This window comes from Podarcis bocagei (assembly GCF_964188305.1).
Source record: "Podarcis bocagei genome assembly, chromosome: 3".
In the NCBI taxonomy this organism is placed as follows: Eukaryota; Metazoa; Chordata; class Lepidosauria; order Squamata; family Lacertidae; genus Podarcis; species Podarcis bocagei.
Window position 1 is genome coordinate 111173734 of NC_138127.1, and position 21534 is coordinate 111195267.

A 21534-nucleotide genomic window follows, 5' to 3' on the forward strand; every position below is an offset into this window, starting at 1 on the left:
AGCCCCCAAATTAACTTTTATTATGCTTATATCAGACACCACGCTTACGCCTTATCTCTTATTTATGAAAGAAGAGAGAAAAAAGAAACGAACTTTTAATATGCTCATTTATTTACAATATACTTATACTTAAGTATGGGGACGCGGGTGGCGCTGTGGGTTAAACCACAGAGCCTAGGACTTGCCGATCAGAAGGTCAGTGGTTTGATTCCCCATGACGAGGTGAGCTCCTATTGCTCGGTCCCTGCTCCCGCCAACCTAGCAGTTCAAAAGCACGTCAAAAGTGCAAGTAGATAAATAGGTACCGCTCCGGCGGGAAGGTAAACGGCGTTTCCGTGCGCTGCTCTGGTTCACCAGAAGTGGCTTAGTCATGCTGGCCACATGACCCGGAAGCTGTACGCCGGCTCCCTCGGCCAATAAAGCGAGAAGAGCGTCGCAACCCCAGAGTCGCCCACGAGTGGACCTAATGGTCAGGGGTCCCTTTACCTTTACAGGTGTGCTCTGTGGCGGCCACTAAGAGGAGGATGTCATGAGAAATGTGAAGCTGCTGCTGTTTCCTCCTCCTTCCCACCGCCCACTATCCCCTGCGCATGCAGCCAGCCAGCCAGGCCTCACGCTCTCTCGGCAGCCACGTTGAGTTGTTGCTATGGCTATGACCACCATTCCAGCACCAAGCAGGTGCCACGTGATGCGCCCGGTGATGGCTACTTGGCGGGGAGTGGGGCGGTGATCGGTGGCAGTGGCAGCAGCAGCAGCAACCCCATGGCACCCGTGCACGCTTCCCTGAACCGCCACCTCGGGCGCGCCAAAGGCTGCCTCATCCTTCACTCGCTCCTCTGTCCTCTTGCCCACCGCCTTCGCCAACGCAGCCCATGCCAAGCAGAGCTTAGGTGGCTTCAGGAGCAGGCCCAGAATTCGGTGCCCCACACCCCTTGCACCCCCGGGTAAAGACGGCCCTGGTCATTGATTTCAGGTTGTTTAAATGAATGTTTTGAAATGTAAATTAGAAAATTTAATAATTTCGGTAGAACTGAAATAAACCCCATAATGGGAAAACACAAGAAATTTACTGGATCATAATATCAAAATGAATTAAAAATGTATATTAAGACTATTGTTGAACAGTATTTGTAAATGAATATAGACAGGCAACAAGAATTGTATATATTGAAAGATTTGTTTGTTTACAGACATTTTATGGAAAAAATGGAAGAAGAACAATTATATATAAAATGGACAAAGACAATGCGAAAAGTTAAAGACGACATAAAAAAGCCGGAAGGAGGGAAGTCAGCTTGGGAGAGCAAGGACAAATGTGAAATATAATGTGTGTGTATGTATAGTATGCAATAAAAATTCAATAAAGATCATCTAAGAAATGTTTTTAAAAATAAAAATTATATAGATGGGGACCTTTGGAGGGTCTGTGTTCTGTCTTCCAATGAAGACCACCCCTGGGGCTCTGCCTTTCCTTTCGCCACACTGCTCTGCACTCCTTCGCTGCAGCTATTTCTAGATCCTTTCTAGATGCAGAATTGCTGAAGCCCCCCCCCCGCCATTGCCCCCCACAGCCCCCCTCCAGATGTTTGGCCAGGTGTCTGTCCTGGTGCAGGGAGGGGGTGAGGCTGGTGCAGAGAAGCCTGTGCTAAAATTAGGCCGTGTGCAGGGAGGATGCAGGCCAGCGCATCTGCTAAAAGCATTTTTGGAAGGAATCTGTGCCTGGCTGGGAGCCACCCGTGGCAGGATGCAGAGAGCAGAGTCAGATAGTGTTGCTTCCGGGCGAGGGGGGGCACGCCAAGGCCCCCGGGGTTGGTTTACAAAAGGGCAGGCCGGAGGGAAAAGAGCCACGGAGGGCAGCTGCCTTCAGAAAACGTGAACCTCCAAAAGCGCTGAAAACCTGGACTCAGCTTGCCTGGCCTTGTGGGGACGATTCTTCATCTCCTGACTCCCATCCAGCCCTTCCCCCAAGCTGTGATCCTGGCCCCAGTTTCCCAGGTGCAAATGAGAGCGCCAGAAGTCCTGCAGCAGCTGACCAGATGCCTGGTTGGGTAAAGGGAAATAAGCAACCTCAGAGCATCCGTTTTGCTAGCTCAGTATGGCCTGCACCAGCCTTCCCCAGTCTTCCAGATGAAGCCAGCCTACCCTGACTGGCAGCAGCTTCCTGGGGTCTCAGGCCGAGGGTCCCCCCCCCCCCAGCCCTTGGAGGTGCCAGGGATTCTGCCTCTGAGTTATAGCCCAGCAAGAACTCTAGGAAGCAGGAAAAACGCTTCCTCCATTTTATGTGTGTAAGGAAATGGCTTGTTGTTTTTGTCCATGGAGTTTTCTTGGCAGGGATACTGGAGTGGCTTGCCGGTTCCTCCTCCAGGTGGATCACGTTTGGTCAAAACTCTCCACTATGACCTGTCCATCTTGGGTGGCCCTGCACGGCATGGCTCATAGCTTCTCTGAGTTATTCAAGCCCCTTCGCCATGGCAAGGCAGTGATCCATGCAGGGGATGGAGTGCAAGTAGATCAAACCTCTCCATTCTGAAGGAAATTAGCCCTGAGTGCTCACTGGAAGGACAGATCCTGAAGCTGAGGCTCCAAGATTTTGGCCACCTCATGAGAAAAGACCCTTTCCCTGGAAAAGACCCTGGAGAAGGGGATGACAGAGAGGATGAGATGGTGGGACAGTGTTCTCGAAGCTACCAGCATTGAGGCATCTGATGAAGACGTGCATTTTTAAAATGAGCTTAAAAAATATATTTGTAAATGTTTTGTCAGAAACCAGCTGGGTGCTTTGGCAGATGTTTATCTTCCTAAACAGGGCCCCTCTGAATTGTATTAGCATTAGCAGGAGACGAGTGCCTCAGGGTTGTAAAAGGAAATTACAGGCTAGGAGCAAAAGGTCACACTGACCATACAAATTACAGAATACAATCAAGCTGCAAAGACACAATTAAGAGTTGGTAAATAGTGAAATTTATTGTTTAACAGATAATATACCATGTGCCTCTCATCAGAGAGCCACATCTTCATAAGATTAAAGAGCTAATGGGAACAGCAGCTGGCTTGAAAGAGGCTGCTCTCTGAAGCTGCTTTGAAGCTTCAGAGAACTTAGTAAAAGCTAAGTTCTCTAAGTTCCTTTTCTTCTAAAAATCTATATATGTTATGTATGAAATATATTGGCTTAAATGTAATTATGCAAAGGATTTAGAAAGTAAGAAATGTTAGATTCTTATGTTAGATTCTTATTTCATAGATGGTGTGTGAGAAGGTGAACCCCAGATCTCTGACCTCTGTTTAAGACAGGATGAGCATCTGTTTTAGCCATCTGTTTTGCAGTGAATGGGGCAGCAGGGGCCAAAGGTTATCTGGTAATTAAGGTGCCTTGTCGAGGTAAATGTAAGATATATGGCTACTTGTTTGCCATTTATAGATAGAAGGAAATATAGCTCTTTGTCTCCCATAAAAGGTAATAGGAAATGGGTGTGTCTTTTATGATTGGTTCTAGCAAACAGCCAATAGGAATTTCAACCAGGCTGATAGGACAGAGACAGCCAAAGGAGGAGCAAGGGGGCTGGGCTGAGGAAATATAAGCGCTGGCCATCAGGGCTGGAGTGGGCAGAGCTTTGGTATCCATATACCAATGTGTCTCTCATTTATTTGTCTGACAAATAAATTATTATTTTAATTTCTCTATTGCTGCGTTGAATATTTCATTCCAGCTAAGCGTTAACCACAAGCAGGGTGCTACAGCATGAGTTTGACCAAACTGCGGGAGGCAGTGGAAGACAGGAGTGCCTGGCGTGCTCTGGTCCAGGGGGTCACAAAGAGGCGGACACGACTAAACAACAACAAAGTAAATGGCTTCTATGTGGAATCAAACAGAATGCCGTTATTATAATCTCAGGGTTGTGTGTTTGAGCCCCATGTTGGGTGAAAGATTCCCAAATTGCAGGGGGTTGGACTAGATGACCCTCGTGGTTCTTTCTGACTCTGATCCTCTTAAGCCTCACGGGTTCACAAAAACACCGCACACCATTTCAAAACTTCATCTTCGTTATTGACATTTTTGGCTGCCGTGTCGCAGCCTCGGTGGCCCTTCAATCGGTTGGCAGCTAAGCAGGAGAGGTGGAATCTGTTCCCATACCCAGGACCCCCAAATGTCAGGACTGGCTGGACAAAGAGGGGTGCTGAGAGGCAGCAGTCAGGGAACCCCCAAGGGAAACCCCAGAGGAGGAAGGCTCAGAGCCAGGGGGTTGGTGGTGGGACATGGAAGAGAGGTCAAAGGGAGAAGATGGGGGGGGAGGAGGGGCTGGATGCTGATGTGGCCACAGGGTTTGGTGAGCAAGAAGAGCCGGTGACAGGGAGCAGTTCAGACTCCGAGGCTGAAGCGGGGGGGGGGGGGCGTCAAGAGGCTGCTGGAGAATCCCAGGAGTCCTTGAACTCCCCCTCCTGGCTGATGGCACATGACTTTTTGCAAACAGCTTTGTGTTTTTTTAATAAAATATTTATTAAAGTTTCAGAAAAGGAATTACATAAAAACAAGAAATACAAAGGTAAAAGACAAAAATAAAAATACAAGAAAAATACAGAATAAAAAAGTAAGTACACTTACAGAAAAAAGGAAAAATAAAAAATCAATCTTTCCATATCTTACATTCATATCCTTGTTTCCCTGACCTCCTCATACCTCCCTTTTTTGTGTTCGAATTCAATTAATTAATTCAGTAATTTCTTTCCCTCCTTATTATCCTGATCTTTGATCTTAATATATTATAACATTAGATTTTTACCTATTTAGAAATCCAATTTTCCATATTCTTTTATATCATTACAGCTAGAAACCACTTAGCTTCAATCAAACATCATTCTAACGTTCATTAATTTTGCAATATTTCTGTAAGTAATCTTTAAATTTCTTCCAATCTTCTTCCACCGACTCGTCTCCCTGGTCTCGGATTCTACCAGTCATTTCCGCCAATTCCATGTAGTCCATCAGTTTCATCTGCCATTCTTCCAGAGTGGGTAGGTCTTGTGTCTTCCAATACTTTGCGATGAGTATTCTTGCTGCTTTTTGCAAACAACTTTGAGGTGTGTGTGTGTGATTAGATAGATAGATAGATAGATAGATAGATAGATAGATAGATAGATATGATTTATTATTTATACCGCGCCCATCTGGCTGGGCTTTCCCAGACACTTTGGGCAGCTCCCAACAGAACATTAAAAACACAATAAAACATCAAACATTTAAAAATTCCCTAAACAGGGCTGCCTTCAGATGTCTTCTAAACAGACACTTCAGGTTACAGACTCCGCTAACCCAGAAATAGTACCTCAGGTTAAGAACTTTGCTTCAGGATGAGAACAGAAATTGTGCCGCGGCAGCAGGAGGCCCCATTAGCTAAAGTGGTGTTTCAGGTTAAGAATAGTTTCAGGTTAAGAACGGACCTCCAGAACCAAATAAGTTCTTAACCCAAGGTACCACTGTAGTTGTTTTTCTCTTTGACATCTGGTGGGAGGGCGTTCCACAGGGTGGGTGCCACTACCGAGAAGGCCCTCTGCCTGGTTCCCTGTAGCTTGGCTTCTCGCAGGGAGGGAACCACCAGAAGGCCCTCGGAGCTGGACCCAGGTGTCCGGGCAGAACGATGGGTGGGGGTTCAGACTCTCCTTCAGGTATATTGGACCGAGGCCATTTAGGGCTTTAAAGGTCAGCACCAACACTTTGAATTGTTCTTAGGGCTAGTAGCCACTCATAGCTCTTTCTTTCTCCATGAATTTTTCTAATCCTGTTTTCAAGCCTTGGGGGCATCACTGCCTCCTGTGGCAGGGAGTTCCACAGTCCTGCTTGCCGGTTTCTCACAGGCATCTGGTTGGCCACTGAAAACAGGATGCTGGACCAGATCAGCCACCAGTGGCGTAGCGTGGGGGGTGCAGGGGGGGCCGGCCGCACCGGGCGCAACATCTGGGGGTTAGGGTTAGGGGGCGCAAATCCACGGGTTAGGGGGCGCAAATCCACGGGTTAGGGGGCACAAATTACTTGCCTTGCCCCGGGTGCTGACAACCCACGCTACGCCACTGTCAGCCACCGGCCTGATCCAGCACAGCTCTTCTCATGTTCTTATGCTCTGCCTTCATATGTCTGCTACACATACATCAGTTATTTGTTTCCCTGCTCCTAAATTGGTTCCTGGGAGGGTGCATTAATGCTCTGCTTCCTTATGGCACTGGGGCAGCTGGCTTCATGCTGATTCCCATTCCAGCACATGGCAGGGGTTGGCAGCAGGAGCACAGAAGCTGCCATGCCCCTGCCAGGTGATCTGGGGTTGCTCCTTCCTGCCAGCCTGCGCTGGACCACCCACGGAGCCTCGCTGATCTCCCCCCCCCCCCGTCCTTCCTCTTTCTAACTCCCACATTTGGCCCCAGTCCCAGAAGGCAGAGTCAACTGAGGACACGATTCCCCCCACCCTAGCCCTCCTGCTCCCCTGGTGGGCCCCTGGTCATGCCACCGGACTTTGTCCACAGCCCTCTGGGCATCATTGCAGCTCCCACCCAGGGCTTTGCTGTGCCAGCCCCAGTTTACATTGGAGCACGTTTCTGGAATGCGGTGGTTAGCAAAAGATACCTCCCCCCCCATCTCCACTCCCCAAATAATTAATTGATTAACGGAGGGGATAATCTCTTCTGAGGAAGCACCCAGGGGGGTGAGACTTGGCTGGGTTTAATCCCAACTGCAAAGCTCTTTGCCAAGCACCCCCCCCACCCCTTGGCAGCAGGGCCAGAGGCCAGTCCCACACGGGAGAAGACCCCTCCTCACCCAATGCTGGGCTGATGCTCAGCAAAGTCTGATGCAAAGGCACCCAGTGGCGTAGCGTGGGGGTGCAGGGGGGGGCGGCCGCACCGGGCGCAACATCTGGGGGTTAGGGTTAGGGGGCGCAAATCCACGGGTTAGGGGGCACAAATTACTTGCCTTGCCCCGGGTGCTGACAACCCACGCTACGCCACTGAAGGCACCCCCCCCATGGGCCAGGCAGGGAGAGGAGCAAGGGAATGAAGGGTTCCCTTTGCAGAACGACCACCATAGCTCAGGGGGCAGAACACCTGCTATGCATGCAGAAGGGGCCAGATTCATTTCCTGGCATTTATTTCATTAAATTTATATACTACCTGATCATATATATAGCTGTCTCCCAGCTCCATCTGGTACACAGGATGAGACCCTCCCTGCCCGCAGACTGTCTCGCCAGAGTGGTGCATGCTCTGGTTATCTCCCGCTTGGACTACTGCAATGCGCTCTACGTGGGGCTACCTTTGAACTTGACCCGGAAACTACAGCTAATCCAGAATGCGGCAGATAGACCAAGGACTGAGAGCGGCCGCCGAGACCACATAACACTGGTCAGAACGACCTACAATGGCTCCCAGCATGTTTCCAGGCACAATTCAAAGTGTTGGTGCTGACCTTGAAAGCCCTAAACGGCCTTGGCCCAGTATACCTGAAGGAGCGTCTCCACCCTGGACACTGAGGTCCAGCGCTGAGGGCCTTCTGGCAGTTCCCTCATTGCGAGAAGTGAGGTTACAGGGAACCAGGCAGAGGGCCTTCTCAGTGGTGGCGCCCGCCCTGTGGAACACCCTCCCTTCAGATGTGAAGGAAATAAGCAACTATCTGACTTTTAGAAGACATCTGAAGGCAGCCCTGTTTAGGGAAATTTTTGAATGTTTGATTCTATTTTAAATACAGTCATACCTCGGGTTACAGACGCTTCAGTTTGCGTTTTTTTGAGTTACAGACCCACCGAAACCTGGAATTACCGGAACAGGTTACTTCTGAGTTTCAGCGGTCGCACATGCACAGACACGCTAAATCGCACTTTGCGCATGCGCAGAAGTGCCGAACTGCAACCTGCGCGTGCACAGACACAGCGCTGCGGGTTGCAAATGCTGCGGGTTGCGAACGTAACCCGAGTGTCCGCTGTATTCTGTATTCTGTATCCAGATGGGCGGGGTATAAATAAATTCTTGTTGTGGCTGTTGTTGCCGCCACATACCCTCCAAGTGCCCCTATTTTCCAGGGACAGTCCCAGAATTACAGAAGCCATCCCAGTTTCTGAGTTGATCCCAGAATGTCCCCCTTTTCCTTTTTTTCTCCCATCCGTGTCTCGGAGAACAAGGGTGGGTGGATGAAAAAAGGGAATCCTGTTTGTACTGAAAATAAAACCCCGCACCCAGTGAAGGAAGTGGTGAATCTGGCAGAGAAAGACCTCCCTATCATCTTGAAGGAAAAGGTCATCCATCGACTGGCGATGGCAGCGGGAGGGACTGCAACTTCCCCTCCCTTCCCAATGTGCTGACTTGGTAGCAGGAGGGGGGGCTGGGGGAGGGCGTGGGAATGTCTCCCTGGCTTAACTGTGCCTGGCAAAGCTGGCAGGGCCTGGCAGGGGGGTGGGGAGGCGGCCCTGGCACTCCTCTCTTTGCCCTTTGCCCCTCGCCTCTCCTGTCTCTGAACTTTGAATGTATTGTGGGATTATTGCAGTACCATTTTGGGGGGGCTGTTTTTAGGCTGATTCTGCCCCCCTCCTGCTTTGGTTGATGTTGTTTGGCATGGGAAGGGCTGTAGCTCAGTGGGCAGGCAATCCACTCTTCATGAAGAAGGGCCTGGGTTCAAGTCCAGCTGGCATCTCCACTGCTGCCAGTCAGTGTGGGCAACACGGAACTAGGTGGACTTGTTGTTTAGTCTTTTAGTCGTGTCCGACTCTTCGTGACCCCCTGGACCAGAGCACGCCAGGCATGCTAGGTGGACCAGCAGCGCCCAATGCTCCTATGTTTGTTTTTATCGGTGATATATACAGTAAATACGTGTGTGTGGTATTTATTGTTCAAAGATATACAAAAGCTCATACCCAATGCAAAGTATTTTTTTATAATACACTGAAATAAAAGAAATGTTTGATCTAAAAGGGAATGGAGTTGGAAAGAAAAAATTAAAAGGGAAAGGAAGGAAGAGTGAAAGGAGAGAGAGAGAGAGAGAGAGAGAGAGAGAGAGAGAGAGAGAGAGAGAGAAGAAGAAGAAGAAGAAGAAGAATGAATATAATAGTACTATAACAGTGGTATATTTTGATGATGACAATGATGGTGTACCATAAACTACCTGAATATTTCTGCTGAAGGATGGTGTATTTGTGTGTCCTTAAAGGTAAAGGGACCCCTTACCATTAGGTCCAGTTGTGGCTGACTCTGGGGTTGCGGCGCTCATCTCGCTTTATTGGCAGAGGGAGCCGGCGTGCAGCTTCCGGGTCATGTGGCCAGCAGGACTAAGCCGCTTCTGGCGAACCAGAGCAGCACACGGAAACGCCATTTACCTTCCCGCCAGAGTGGTACCTATTTATCTACTTGCACTTTGCTGTGCTTTCGAACTGCTAGGTTGGCAGGAGCAGGGGGAGCTCACTCCGTCACGGGGATTCGAACCGCTGACCTTCTGATCAGCAAGTCCTAGGCGCTGTGGTTTAACCCACAGATAAATAAGAAAAGCTAGTTTTTCAAATGCTCCGCAACCTCCGAGGATCCTTCCCCCACGTTGCCTCTGCTGCTACAGAGAAGGCCTGAGATATATGTGGAGGAGACCTGCTGTGGGAAATGCAAGGGCAATTCTGATAGCATCTTTCTCCCTCCTTACACTAATTAATGCTCCACCGGTAAACTTCAGCTCCCCTTTGAACCTGAGCAGGAGAAATTCATGAGAACACAAGGGGAACCTGGCAGCAGGATCAGACCCAAGGCCCACAGCGGCCATTCGCCTTCCTGGCGGATCATGCCTTGTGAGTGACATTTCCTCTGCTGCAAAACCCAGATCAACCTGTTTCCCGCACTCGCCATGCCTTGTGATAAGGCTGCCAGCCTGGGCTCAGGGTTCACAACCCCCAACACGCCAGCCAAGGGAGACCCATAAATGACGGTGGCGTTTTAAAGGGGCACCCAGAGGAGAGGCCACATGCACAGACTGTGCCCAAAATATGCCAGAGACAATCATTTAGTCCCTACAACAACCTTGCGAGGCAGATGAAGAACCTAAGCCGAGGTGAGGACTGGCCCCAGGTCACTCCATGGCCAAGGGACGGGATACGAAACCTGGTCTCCTCCAGGTCAATTCAAAGTGTTGGTGCTGACCTTTAAAGCCCTAAACGACCTCGGTCCAGTATACCTGAAGGAGCGTCTCCACCCCCATCGTTCTGCCCGGACACTGAGGTCCAGCTCCGAGGGCCTTCTGGCAGTTCCCTCCCTGTGAGAATTGAGGTTGCAGGGAACCAGGCAGAGGGCCTTCTCGGTGGTGGCTCCCTCCCTGTGGAACGCCCTCCCACCAGATGTGAAGGAAATAAGCAGCTATCCTATCTTTAAAAGACATCTGAAGGCAGCCCTGTTGAGGGAAGTTCTTAATATTTAATGCTGTATTGTTTTTAACACTTGATTGGGAGCCGCCCAGAGTGGCTGGGGAAACTCAGCCAGATGGGCGGGGTATAAATAATAAATTATTATTATCACAGTAGTATATCGGGTTACATACGCTTCAGGTTACATACGTTTCAGGTTACAGACTCTGCTAACCCAGAAATAGTGCTTCAGGTTAAGAACTTTGCTTCAGGATGAGAACAGAAATTGTGCTCTGGCGGCGCGATGGCAGCAGGAGGCCCCATTAGCTAAAGTGGTGCTTCAGGTTAAGAACAGTTTCAGGTTAAGAACGGACCTCCGGAACAAATTAACTACTTAACCCGAGGTACCACTGTATTACTATTACTATTATTATTATTGTTACAGGTCCTAAGAAGAGCACTCTAACCACTACACCCCGCTGCCGACTCCCCCCCTTCTCATCCCCTGCCCCTCCTCGCCCTGCCAGGAGCGGCCCTGGGTACCATCCGCCGCGCATCCTTTCTCCGCCGCTGCATCCCTCCGGCGCGCAGCCTGCAACAAAGGCTGGACTCCATCCCCCGGCGTGCTTTGCGAGGCATGGGCGGGGCTGCTGGTGGGCGGGGTCTGGGGACAAGAGGGAGCCCTCCCTCCCCTCCCCCTCCCTCCCTCCCCCCCCCCGCCCCGCTCGGCAGCATCAGCATCTCGCCCCTCCCTCCTGTTTTGCTCCTTCATTCTCTCGCATCCGCGGAGGCAGCAGCTGCTTCTGCTGAGCTGCAATGAATGAGGCTCCCGCCCGGGGAGCCCGGAGCCTTGCCCGGCCGCGCCGCCGCCTGGAACCGCCGGTGGGTCTCCTCGGGAGGAGGCGCGGGCACTAGGCGGGCAGCCAGGGAGGCGGCTTGCCCCGAGCGAAGGTAGGAAGCGAAGCCAGCCAGCCAGCCAGCCAGCTAGCCAGCCCCCTCGCTCCAAAACAAGACCTCCCCCCCCAGCCCTGCCCAGCCTTGCCCAGCGGCGGGATGCGCCAGGATGGGTGGCCCTGGGTGCTCCAGGGCTGCGGCAGGATGCCCGGAGCGGGTCACGCCTAGCCGCATCCATTGTGCCCAGCGAGGGGACCGCTAGCCACCGCAGCCTCCTGTCAGCAGCGGTGCCAGTGTCGCAGCAGCAGCAGCAGCCCCAGGGAGGAGAAGCCCCCATGCCCAGCCCGTCCCCCTGACAGGCACAGGTCGAGGGGGAGCCCGCCAGGGGCAAGGGAGGCGCCATGGCCACCCGGCCACCCAAGAGCAGCGAGGCCCTGAAGGTGGTGGTGCGCTGCCGGCCGATGCACCGGAAGGAGGAGGCGGCCGGCTACGAACGGATCCTGGACCTGGACGTCAAGCTGGGGCAGGTGACCATCCGGAACCCCAAGGCCTCCCCGGGGGAGCTGGCCAAGACCTTCACCTTCGACGCCGTCTACGACGCCAGCTCCAAGCAGGCCGACCTGTACGACGAGACCGTGCGCCCGCTGATCGACTCGGTGCTGCAGGGCTTCAACGGGACCATCTTTGCCTACGGGCAGACGGGCACGGGCAAGACCTACACCATGCAAGGCGCCTGGGCCGACCCGGAGAAGAGGGGCGTCATCCCCATCTCCTTTGAGCACATCTTCACCCACATCTCCCGCTCGCAGAACCAGCAGTACCTGGTGAGGGCCTCCTACCTGGAGATCTACCAGGAGGAGATCCGGGATCTGCTGGCCAAGGACCAGAGCAAGAAGATGGAGCTGAAGGAGAACCCGGAGACCGGCGTCTACATCAAGGACCTGTCCTCGTTCGTGACCAAGAACGTCAAGGAGATCGAGCACGTCATGAACCTGGGCAACCAGGCGCGCTCAGTCGGCAGCACCAACATGAACGAGTACAGCTCCCGCTCGCACGCCATCTTCGTCATCACGGTGGAGTGCAGCGAGGAGGGGCCCGACGGAGAGGACCACATCCGCGTGGGGAAGCTGAACCTAGTGGATCTGGCCGGGAGCGAGCGCCAGAGCAAGATGGGCACCCAGGGGGAGCGCCCCAAGGAGGCTTCCAAGATCAACCTGTCTCTCTCCGCCCTGGGCAACGTCATCTCGGCCCTGGTGGACGGCAAGAGCACCCACATCCCCTACCGGGACTCCAAGCTCACCCGCCTTCTGCAGGACTCCCTGGGCGGGAACGCCAAGACCATCATGGTGGCCACGCTGGGCCCGGCCTCGCACAGCTACGACGAGAGCCTCTCCACGCTGCGCTTCGCCAACCGGGCCAAGAACATCAAGAACAAGCCGCGGGTCAATGAGGACCCCAAGGACACGCTCCTGCGGGAGTTCCAGGAGGAGATCACCCGGCTGAAGGCCCAGCTGGAGAAGAGGGGGATGCTCAGCAAGAAGAGGAGGAGGAACAGCCGGAGGAAGAAGTCGGCCGGAGGGGAAGGGACCCCCGAGGCGGAGGACGGAGAGGAGGACGGGGGTCTGGAGAAGGACATGAAGAACTACCTGAAGGAGCAGGAGGAGAGGCTGGAGGAGGAGAAGGCTGCCATCCAGGACGACCACAGCCTGGTGAGCGAGGAGAAGCAGAAGCTGCTGCAGGAGAAGGAGAAGATGATCGAGGAGCTGCGGAAGGAGCAGGAGGCCACGCAACTCCTGGCCACAAAGTATAAGGTAAGGCTCGGGCGTTTCTAGGTGGCGCTTTGCACATGCACGCAGCCCCCACACCAGCCCTGCAAGGCTGGGCCTTGTATTCATGGCATCGTAGAATGGTAGAGATGGAAGGGACTCTAGGAACCTCCTGCAATTCAGGAATCATAGCTAAAGAAGCCAGCCTCTGTTTAAGACCACCTTTCGAGGGAGACCGTTCCACTGCTGAACATCTCTTATTGTCAGAAGGTTCTTCCTCGCGTTGAATCTCCTCTGTTGTCATTTGAACCCATCGCCTGGGGTCCTTCCTTCCAGAACAGGAGAAAACAAGCTTGCACTGTCTTCCATATCTGAAGACTGCTCTCATTTCATCCTTCAGTCTCCTCTCCCTCAAGTGCATCCAGGCCCATTACTCAAGTGAGCGAGCAGGGGGGTGGGACAAAGACTCTGCAAAGGACACCCAGGCTGTCTTCAAGGCCACATGCACGTTGGTTGAAGGCAGCCCTTTGGCAGCCTTGCCCACTTCCCCTCCCAACGCTCTCCCTTCCATCGCAGGTGAAGCCCTGTTCTGGTTCACAGAGCTGACTGTCTGTGGTCCTGGGGGTGTTAACTATCTGAGGAATGGTGGGATCCTGCACCCGGCGGCTCCGGGGACCCACGGCTCACGTCCCGCCTGCTGGGCCGCGCACCTGGGTGTCCGGCTTGCGCTGGCCGCAGTGGCGGCTGGGCCTGCTGCCTCGGTTTCTGCGCTGTCACGTCTGAGATTCCTTTGCAGGGGCTGTCAGAGGCTCCTCCATCTGGCCTCCTCGCAGTGGGAGGGGGCAACAAAGCCCAGGAGGGGGTCCGGGGCTAATCAGCTCCCGCCACACAACAAAAGCAGCCAGGCAGAAACCGCCACATCCCTCCCTGTGTGGAGGTGACCTCCTGCGCACGCATTGGCCAGCCTGAGGCAGGGAGGGGGCCGGCTAAGAGGACCCCCCCTGCCCCTCCAAGGGGGTCTCCTTTTGTCTCTCCAAGTGGCTGTTGACAGAAGCTGCCGCCGCTGCCTCCCTGCCTGTGGCATCTTCTTTTCCCGCATCCCCTCAATTTTGGCACCTAATAACCCCCCCCCACAGATGGATACCCTGTGCAAATAAATGGGTCTGGGGTACAGCTGGGGGCTCCTCTCCCCTGGACCTGCCTTTGGCTGGGGGCAAGCACAGCGTGTCACCCTGGGCAAGCCAGGGTGGGTGGGAGGGAGGAGCCCCCCGTGGACGAGGGTGTGTCTCAGGCCTCCCAGCACTGCCCCCCCCCAGCCCAAGACTTGGCCTCCAGCCCACTCTGGTGACAGATACCTGCCATGGGGTGCTGGCCACCAAGAGACAGGCTCTGTGCTCTCCTCTCTGGGGTGGCGCTGGGGGGCACAACCCCAAGTTTACAGGGAGGTCCAGGAGAGAAGGCGGGGGTCTCGGTGCCCGGACTCCACTCCCGGAGAGCCCGCTCCGACCCACTGAAGTGGCCCCCCTCTCCCAGAGAATACAAGGATCCAGTTCTGCAGAAACCCCACACCATTTGTTTCTTTTTAAATCATTTTTATAGATTTTCCAATAAAAAACATCCAGTTAAATATCCAATCATAAAAATACTTCAATTAAAATCAAAAAGATCAAATTATAGTCCAAATTATGTTTATTAATTTCTTGGGGCTCCCCATGGTCTCTGAAGCATATCTCCACATCTTAGTCCTGCTTCTCCTGAAACCCCGCACAATTTCATGCTGACGGCAGCAGAGTCGGGTCACAGGCTGGCCTGCTCCACCGCCCAAAACAAAGGCAGCATTTTAAAAGTTGCTGGATCAGGGAGAGCCAGGCGGAGACACTTACCCCCAAGGAAGCTCACTGTGTGACCTTGCGCCGCTTGCTCTCACTCAGGCTGGCTTACTCAGGAGGCCGTTGTGAGGATAAGACATGTGCGTTTGTGTGAGACCCTTCCGCCTTCCCCATTGGAGGGAGAGCAGCAATAAACAAAAGATGAAAGCAGATCACATTCTCCTCCGAGAAATCCTATTCCACACACCCAGCTCTTTCTCTTGTCTTCAGACGCGTGCGTCGGCCAAGGCTTGATTTGATCATGTGAGCAGGGCTGTCTTTAGCATATGCACTGTCGGGGTGCAAAGATCCACCCAGCACCCCAAATTTAGTTAATTTCGCGTGCATGGCGCCGTTGAGAATGACAAGCGCCGTCATTGAGTCTGAGAAGCGCCGCTGTTGTGAATGACAAGCCCTGGCGCGGCGCGTCTTTGGTAAATAAGCGCACAAAGTCAAAAGTCCTTTAGTGAAACAGTAGGTATACATTTCGGTAATACCTAGGTATATATGTATTTTGTTTTTCTAGCTTGATTATTTCATAACAGGAAGATAGTTAAGGGGACGCGGGTGGCGCTGTAGGTTAAACCACAGAGCCTAGGGCTTGCCGATCAGAAGGTCAGCGGTCCGAATCCCCGTGACGGGGTGAGCTCCCGTTGCTCGGTCCCTGCTCCTGCCAACCTAGCAGTTCCAAAGCACGTCAAAGTGCAAGTAGATAAATAGGTACCACTCTGGCGGGAAGGTAAACGGCGTTTCCGTGCGCTGCAGCAGCTTAGTCATGCTGGCCACATGACTCGGAAGCCGTACGCCAGCTCCCTCGGCCAGTAAAGCAAGATGAGCGCCACAACCCCAGAGTCGGCCACGACTGGACTTAAAGGTCAGGGGTCCCTTTACCTTTACCTTTTAGATAGTTATGAGCTTAGGCAGCTTCAGCGGCAGTGGCGTAGCATGGGTTGTCAGCACCCGGGGCAAGGCAAGTAATTTGTGCCCCCTAACCCGTGGATTTTAGCAGGGGGCAGAGAGCTGCGAATGCGAGCGCCCCCCCCCAGATGTTGTGCCCGGTGCGGCCGGCCCCTCCTGCACCCCCCACGCTACGCCACTGTTCAGCGGCGAGTGCCTGCGCTCCCCAGAATTCAGCGCCTGGGTTCCCTGCACCCCTTGCACCCCCAGGTAAAGACATATGAGAGCCTCATAACAAAGAGGGTGTCTCTGAGCATGGGCAGAGTGCTTCCCCCTGGACCCCCTTTGTGGATCGTCCACATGATCTCCTCATTGGGACCCTGCTGGGTCTGTCCTCCCCTGTCCCTCCCCAACTCCCAGGGGCTTGCCTGGGGGGGCTCAGCCTGAACCAGAAGAGAGCAGGAGCTCAGCCCCACAACCTGCACCCAGGACTCAAAGCGTAGTCTCAGTCCTGGGGCCTGGGAGGCGGAATCATGCCTCTGAGCATGCACAAACCACTGGCCCATCTTGGCCAAGAAACCACCACACCTGACCGAGGCACACCTGATCGCAGCTTCGCTCTTTACGCTCTCAGAAGCCCTACAGGATGAGGGTGAAATTAAGCGCGCACTGACTCCCTTGACAACCTCCACCCATTGCCTTAAGCAGGGAGGGTCAGAATCCTGCTTCTCCCCCCTCCCCTTTGCAAAAGGGTCTGCTGCATGACAGGAAAAAATCCCCTTGAATGTGTCGTTTCTGAGGGCTGGAGAAAGTTCCCTGAATCTTTGGTGGAGAGGGATTTCATGTGGCTCTTCTCACTGGTGTGGGGACAGTCCGCTCTGCACGTGCCCAGAGGCACTCTCTTCTAGGTTCTCTGGGAGTCTTCTTGGCACTGAAAGCTGAGCTGTGGAGATGCTTGAGAGAGAATCCAGGGCCCCTCTCCGGATTTGTGAGGGGAGAAGGCAGGGTGGGAGACAGGGTGGCACACCTGGTGAGGACTCAGAGCACGTGCAGAGTGCAAAAACTGGCCCTTGGGACCTTGGAGAGGGGCTAATGAGGCACAGCAAATCTGGGGGAAGCGAGTTCCGTGGCCAGTGGTCTTCCTTGCCAGAGCATTTCTCAGGTCGTAGGGTGGAGGTTTCCACTGGGACTGCGGCAGGGCAAAGGGTTAGGCCTCACCCACTGTCAACACATGCACATATTTCCAGTATGAGTGCAAAGAGTGATATTTAGCCTGGAGAAGAGGAGGCTGAGAGGGGAGAAGAGAGCCAGCTTCATATGTCTGAAGAGCTGCCCATGGAAGAGGGAACAGGCTTGTCTTCTCTGCTCCGGAGGGTAGGACTCGAACTCGCGGCTTCAGGTCACAAGAAAGGAGATTCCGGCTGGACATCAGGGAGACCTTTCTGAGGGCAAGAGCTGTCCGACAGTGGAACGGTGATGACCTCTCCATCCTTGGAGGTCTTAAGCAGAGGTTGGGTGGCCACCTGTCAGGGATCCTTCGGCTGTGATTCCTGCATTTCAGGGGGTTGGACTAGATGTCCCTTGAGGGCCCCTTGCCAATCCATTCTTCTGAGAGAGGCAGGGTTTTGGTGGGGTACAGAGTAGGGCCTTCCTTGCCACCAACATTTCACTTCGCGACATTCCCAGATCTCCTGCCCAACCACCTCCTTCCACTAGGATGCTATCCTAGAAACTGTTTGCTGCCATCTCTGGATCCTGGCAGCGGTTGCTCAGTGGTGAGAGACACGCCCTTTGCACATGCCCAGGGGCAGCACTCTCGTGCTTGTAGTTTCTGGGCTCGGCCAGGCTCACCCTGGCTTCAGCTTCCAGAGGGAGCCTGCTGCATCCGGCTGACCCCTTGCAGCTGCACAGGAAGGGGGGCAAAGCCTGCATGAATGGCCCCCTCTGTCCGGCACCGTCGCTCCCCCCCCCCCCAGTGAACAAGGACAATGGCATTAGTGAGGGGCAGGCGTGGGCCGAGCCTTGGGAATCAAGGGCCCCCTTGTCTTTGGACGGCGATGGAGGCGGCTTTGGGAAGAGAGGGGTGGGAAGGGGGTCACGCAGGGAAACCAGTGGGGCTCCAGCAGCCGTCCAGCTTCCCAGACCCCTATCTGGGCTGGTTGGGTGTGTCATCTCCACACACCCCCTGCCATGGGAGTCCTGGGGAAGCTGCCCTCTCTCAGCCTCCACGGTGTGGGGAGAAGCAGAGCAGGTGCGCTCAGAGCGTCGTACGCGAGGGACACGGGTTCGAATCACCGATCAGCCATGGAGCTTACCTTGGGCTAGTCGCCCACTTTCGGCCTTGCCTACCTCACAGGGCGGTTGTGGGGATTCAGTGAGGAAGGAGAGGACCAGGGGCTTCTTGGAGGAAAACATGAGATAGAAACACAGTGAATGAATTAATATTATGGGCTTCTCCTGGCAGGGGGAGATAGGGGGGGCTCACCCACCCCCGCCCTCTGGACAGGAGGGTGAAGGGGCTGCCAGGAGCCCCCCGTGACCAGCTGCAAATACAGTTTATTGACTCACAGAATTGTAGTCTAGGGGACTCATAGGGCCATCTAGTCCAACCCCCTGCAAGGCATGTTTAGGAAGTCAGTGATGCAGTGTCAGAGTCAAGCCAATGCCCCAAGCATTTGCATGTCAGGTGTGTTCACTCCCCCCTTCCAGAAAACATGTGTTTCCTCCTCCTCCAACTTCCGTCCTCCAAATTAATAATCATAATAATTACTACTACTACTAATAATAATAATAAATTTTATTTATACCCCGCCCTCCCCTGCCAGAGTCGGGCTCAGGGTGGCTAACACCAGTAAAATTACAGTAAAAACATAATAAGGGGAAAAAACCAATTATTTTTTTTTTGGAAGAAATTGTAATAATATTTATTAAAGTTTCATAAACAATCAAAAGCTTCAAAATTTAAACATAAAATACTGTACAAAAACCAAAAAAAACCTACAAAAATGAGAAAATACAAAACACATAGAAGTACACAATAGAAAACAGTTAACAGAATAGAGAAGAAAAAAAGAAAAAGAAAAAACACCAAAAAACCAAACAGAATTTTTTTTAGTATTTTCATATCTTATACTTCATTCACTAGTTTCTTGACCTCCTCACACCTCCCTTTTTGTATTCCAGTTCAGATATTTAGTTCAGCAAATCCTTACCCTCTATCATTTATCCTTACTCAACATCTTAACCTATAATAAATATATATTTTCCACCATTGTCAATCCATATTTACATATTCTTATTAATCTTTTAACCAACACCACTTACTTTCAATCCAACGTCCCTTTAACATTCATTAATTTTACAGTATTTCTGTAGATAGTCTTTAAATATTTTCCATTCTTCTTCCACCGCCTCTTCTCCCTGGTCTCGGATTCTGCCAGTCATTTCTGTCAATTCCATGTACACTGTCACCTTCATCGAAAAAACCAATTTAAAATACAGGTTAAGATGCAATTTAAAATGCAGCCTCATTTTAGTAGTAGCCCATAAATCAAGACCATAAGGGGAGGGAAACATAAGGGTCAGACTGAGTCCAAACCAAAGACCAGGCAGAACAGCTTTGTCTTGCAGACCCTGCGGAAAGATATCAAGTCCCGCAGGGCCCTGGTCTCTTGTGACAGAGTGTTCCACCAAGTTGGGGCCAGTACTGAAAAGGCCCTGGCCCTAGCTGAGACCAATCTAACCACTTTGCGACCTGGGACCTCCAAGGTGTTGTCATTTGTGGACCTTAAGGTCCTCCGTGGGACATACCAGGAGAGGCAGTCCCGTAGGTATGAGGGTCCTAGGCCGTGAAGGGCTTTAAAGGTCAAAACCAGCACCTTAAACCTGACCCTGGACTCCACCGGGAGCCAGTGCAGCTGGTACAGCACCGGATGGATATGATCCCACAGCAAGGACCCCGTAAGGAGCCTCGCTGCAGCATTCTGTACCCGCTGGAGTTTCTGGGTCAGCTTCAAGGGCAGCCCCGCTTAATTAATTGCCCACCCTTCACCCTAAGGTCCTAGGAGAATCCCCCAGGTCCAATCCTGGCACAGCCAATCCAGAGGCTCTTTGGGGAGAAGGGGGTGGGTGGGAAATATACATTTCACAAAGAAAACAAAGGTAACAGATTCAGGCCCTGCGCAGAGGATGGAACATTGGGTGCCTTACTCAGAGTAGGGCCACTTCTCTGGAGCTGCTGCCAACCTGGGCAGGGCAGGGAGCGAGGACAGCAAGCTTCCTCATGGGGAAGTGTGAAGGGGTTTCCTGGCTGGAGGGATGTGAATGGCAGGAGGAGGGGGCAGGCTCCCCTGCTGCTCCCCTGGGGATGCTTGCTGCTCGCCTTAGGTGAGCAGGCGAGAAGCCCGCTGCAAGCCTCTGCTGGTGAGCAAAGCGGCCTCCGCAAAAGGCATCCTTCCGCAGGGGGAATGTTCAGGGGCAAAACCAAACAAGCGCAATGCGTTCTGCCGGCCTCCACAGTGCCGAGGACTCTGAAGGGCCAAGCGGTCAGGTGCTTGAAGGTCCTTGCAGGCCAAAAATCCCCTTAACCTGGGACTGTGTTTTGCCACTGGTGGCTGAGCTCTAGGGCTATAGGCCAGTGGCTAAGTAGGGCGGAAGCTGCAGGGAATGAACCAGGCTCCTTCAAATCATAGCGTTGGAAGGGACCCCAGAGGCATCTATTCCAACCCCCTGCAATGGAGGAGTCTCAGCTAAAGCATCCATGACAGACAACTGTCCAACTTCTGCTTAAAAACCTCCCCTCCACACAGAGCACGTTCTCTACCTGGAATAACAGGAGCTTGTCAGCAAAGAGTTTGAAAAATCAACAAATACTTTCTCTTTTCCCCTAGCCCCTTTTCCCCCCATCTGTGGCTCAGGTGTTAAGACACCTTCGTGTTTGTTTTCCATTTGCAGGATTTGTGGCACTGATAACAATGGTGTGCTTTTTATTTTGCAAAAAGTGTGTGTGTGTGTGTGTGTGTGTGTGTGTGTGTGTGTTTTCTTACTACCATGTTACGGAGAAATCATTTCTGAGCAGGGATCCTGAGAAACACCATTGTGAGAGCAGCCTGACCTAATTTTGACAGCGAATGGGGCGAGAGTCGTACTGGTAGGCAGCGTGGCTGGGCTTCCTCCGGGAACGACTCTGTGAGTCTTGGGAGATATGATTCTTCCTGGCAGAACAGTCTGGTGGAGGAGGCAGCGGCAGCATCCTGATAATGGCAGCGGGAGGGGGGAGAGGATGGGGGGTGGACAGTGCTGGGCAACAAAGCCCATCTCCTCCTCCTCCCCCTCCATTTCGCTGGCATTCAAACGGAAGGCTCTTGTTGCTGGACAGCTTTCGGCTCTGCTCATATTTTGCTCCCTCCTTCCTGCAAGGAAGCGTGCGCGGAGCGTTGTGGTTGTGGAGGAGCAGAGCGGAAGCGCAGGATGCTGTGGAGGGCATCATCCCAGCCAGGCCTCTTGAGAAGGTCAGCTTCTCTTTGGTGGGAAAGTGGGGCTTGAGAACTTAGAGCTGGTGTCAGGAAGAAGAAGAAGAGGAGGAGTTTGGAGTTGATAGCCCGTTTTATCACTACCCAAAGGAGTCTCAAAGCGGCTGACATTCTCCTTTCCCTTCCTCCCCAGAGGAGACAGGGCTGAGCCGGGTTCTCAGGTGGCCGAGGGCATTCCCTGCCATCAGCAACGCTGGGAAGGAATAGGAACTGCAGAGCAAATGGTGCA

At 52.9% G+C, this 21534-nt stretch overlaps 2 protein-coding genes across 4 annotated transcripts in view; one reads left to right on the forward strand and one right to left on the reverse strand.

The window, feature by feature from the left end:
* Positions 1-21534, reverse strand: part of HADHB (hydroxyacyl-CoA dehydrogenase trifunctional multienzyme complex subunit beta) — a 348394-nt gene that overhangs the window by 177285 nt on the left and 149575 nt on the right. The gene's annotated exons all lie outside the window — the stretch shown is intronic.
* KIF3C (kinesin family member 3C) overlaps positions 11106-21534 on the forward strand; it is a 41515-nt gene continuing 31086 nt past the window's right edge. For both annotated transcript variants that reach the window (XM_081188539.1, XM_081188540.1), the window contains exon 1: positions 11106-13054. In XM_081188539.1, the coding sequence (XP_081044665.1) occupies positions 11645-13054 (1410 nt within the window). In that variant the 5' untranslated portion in view covers positions 11106-11644. The remainder of the gene's footprint in view (positions 13055-21534) is intronic.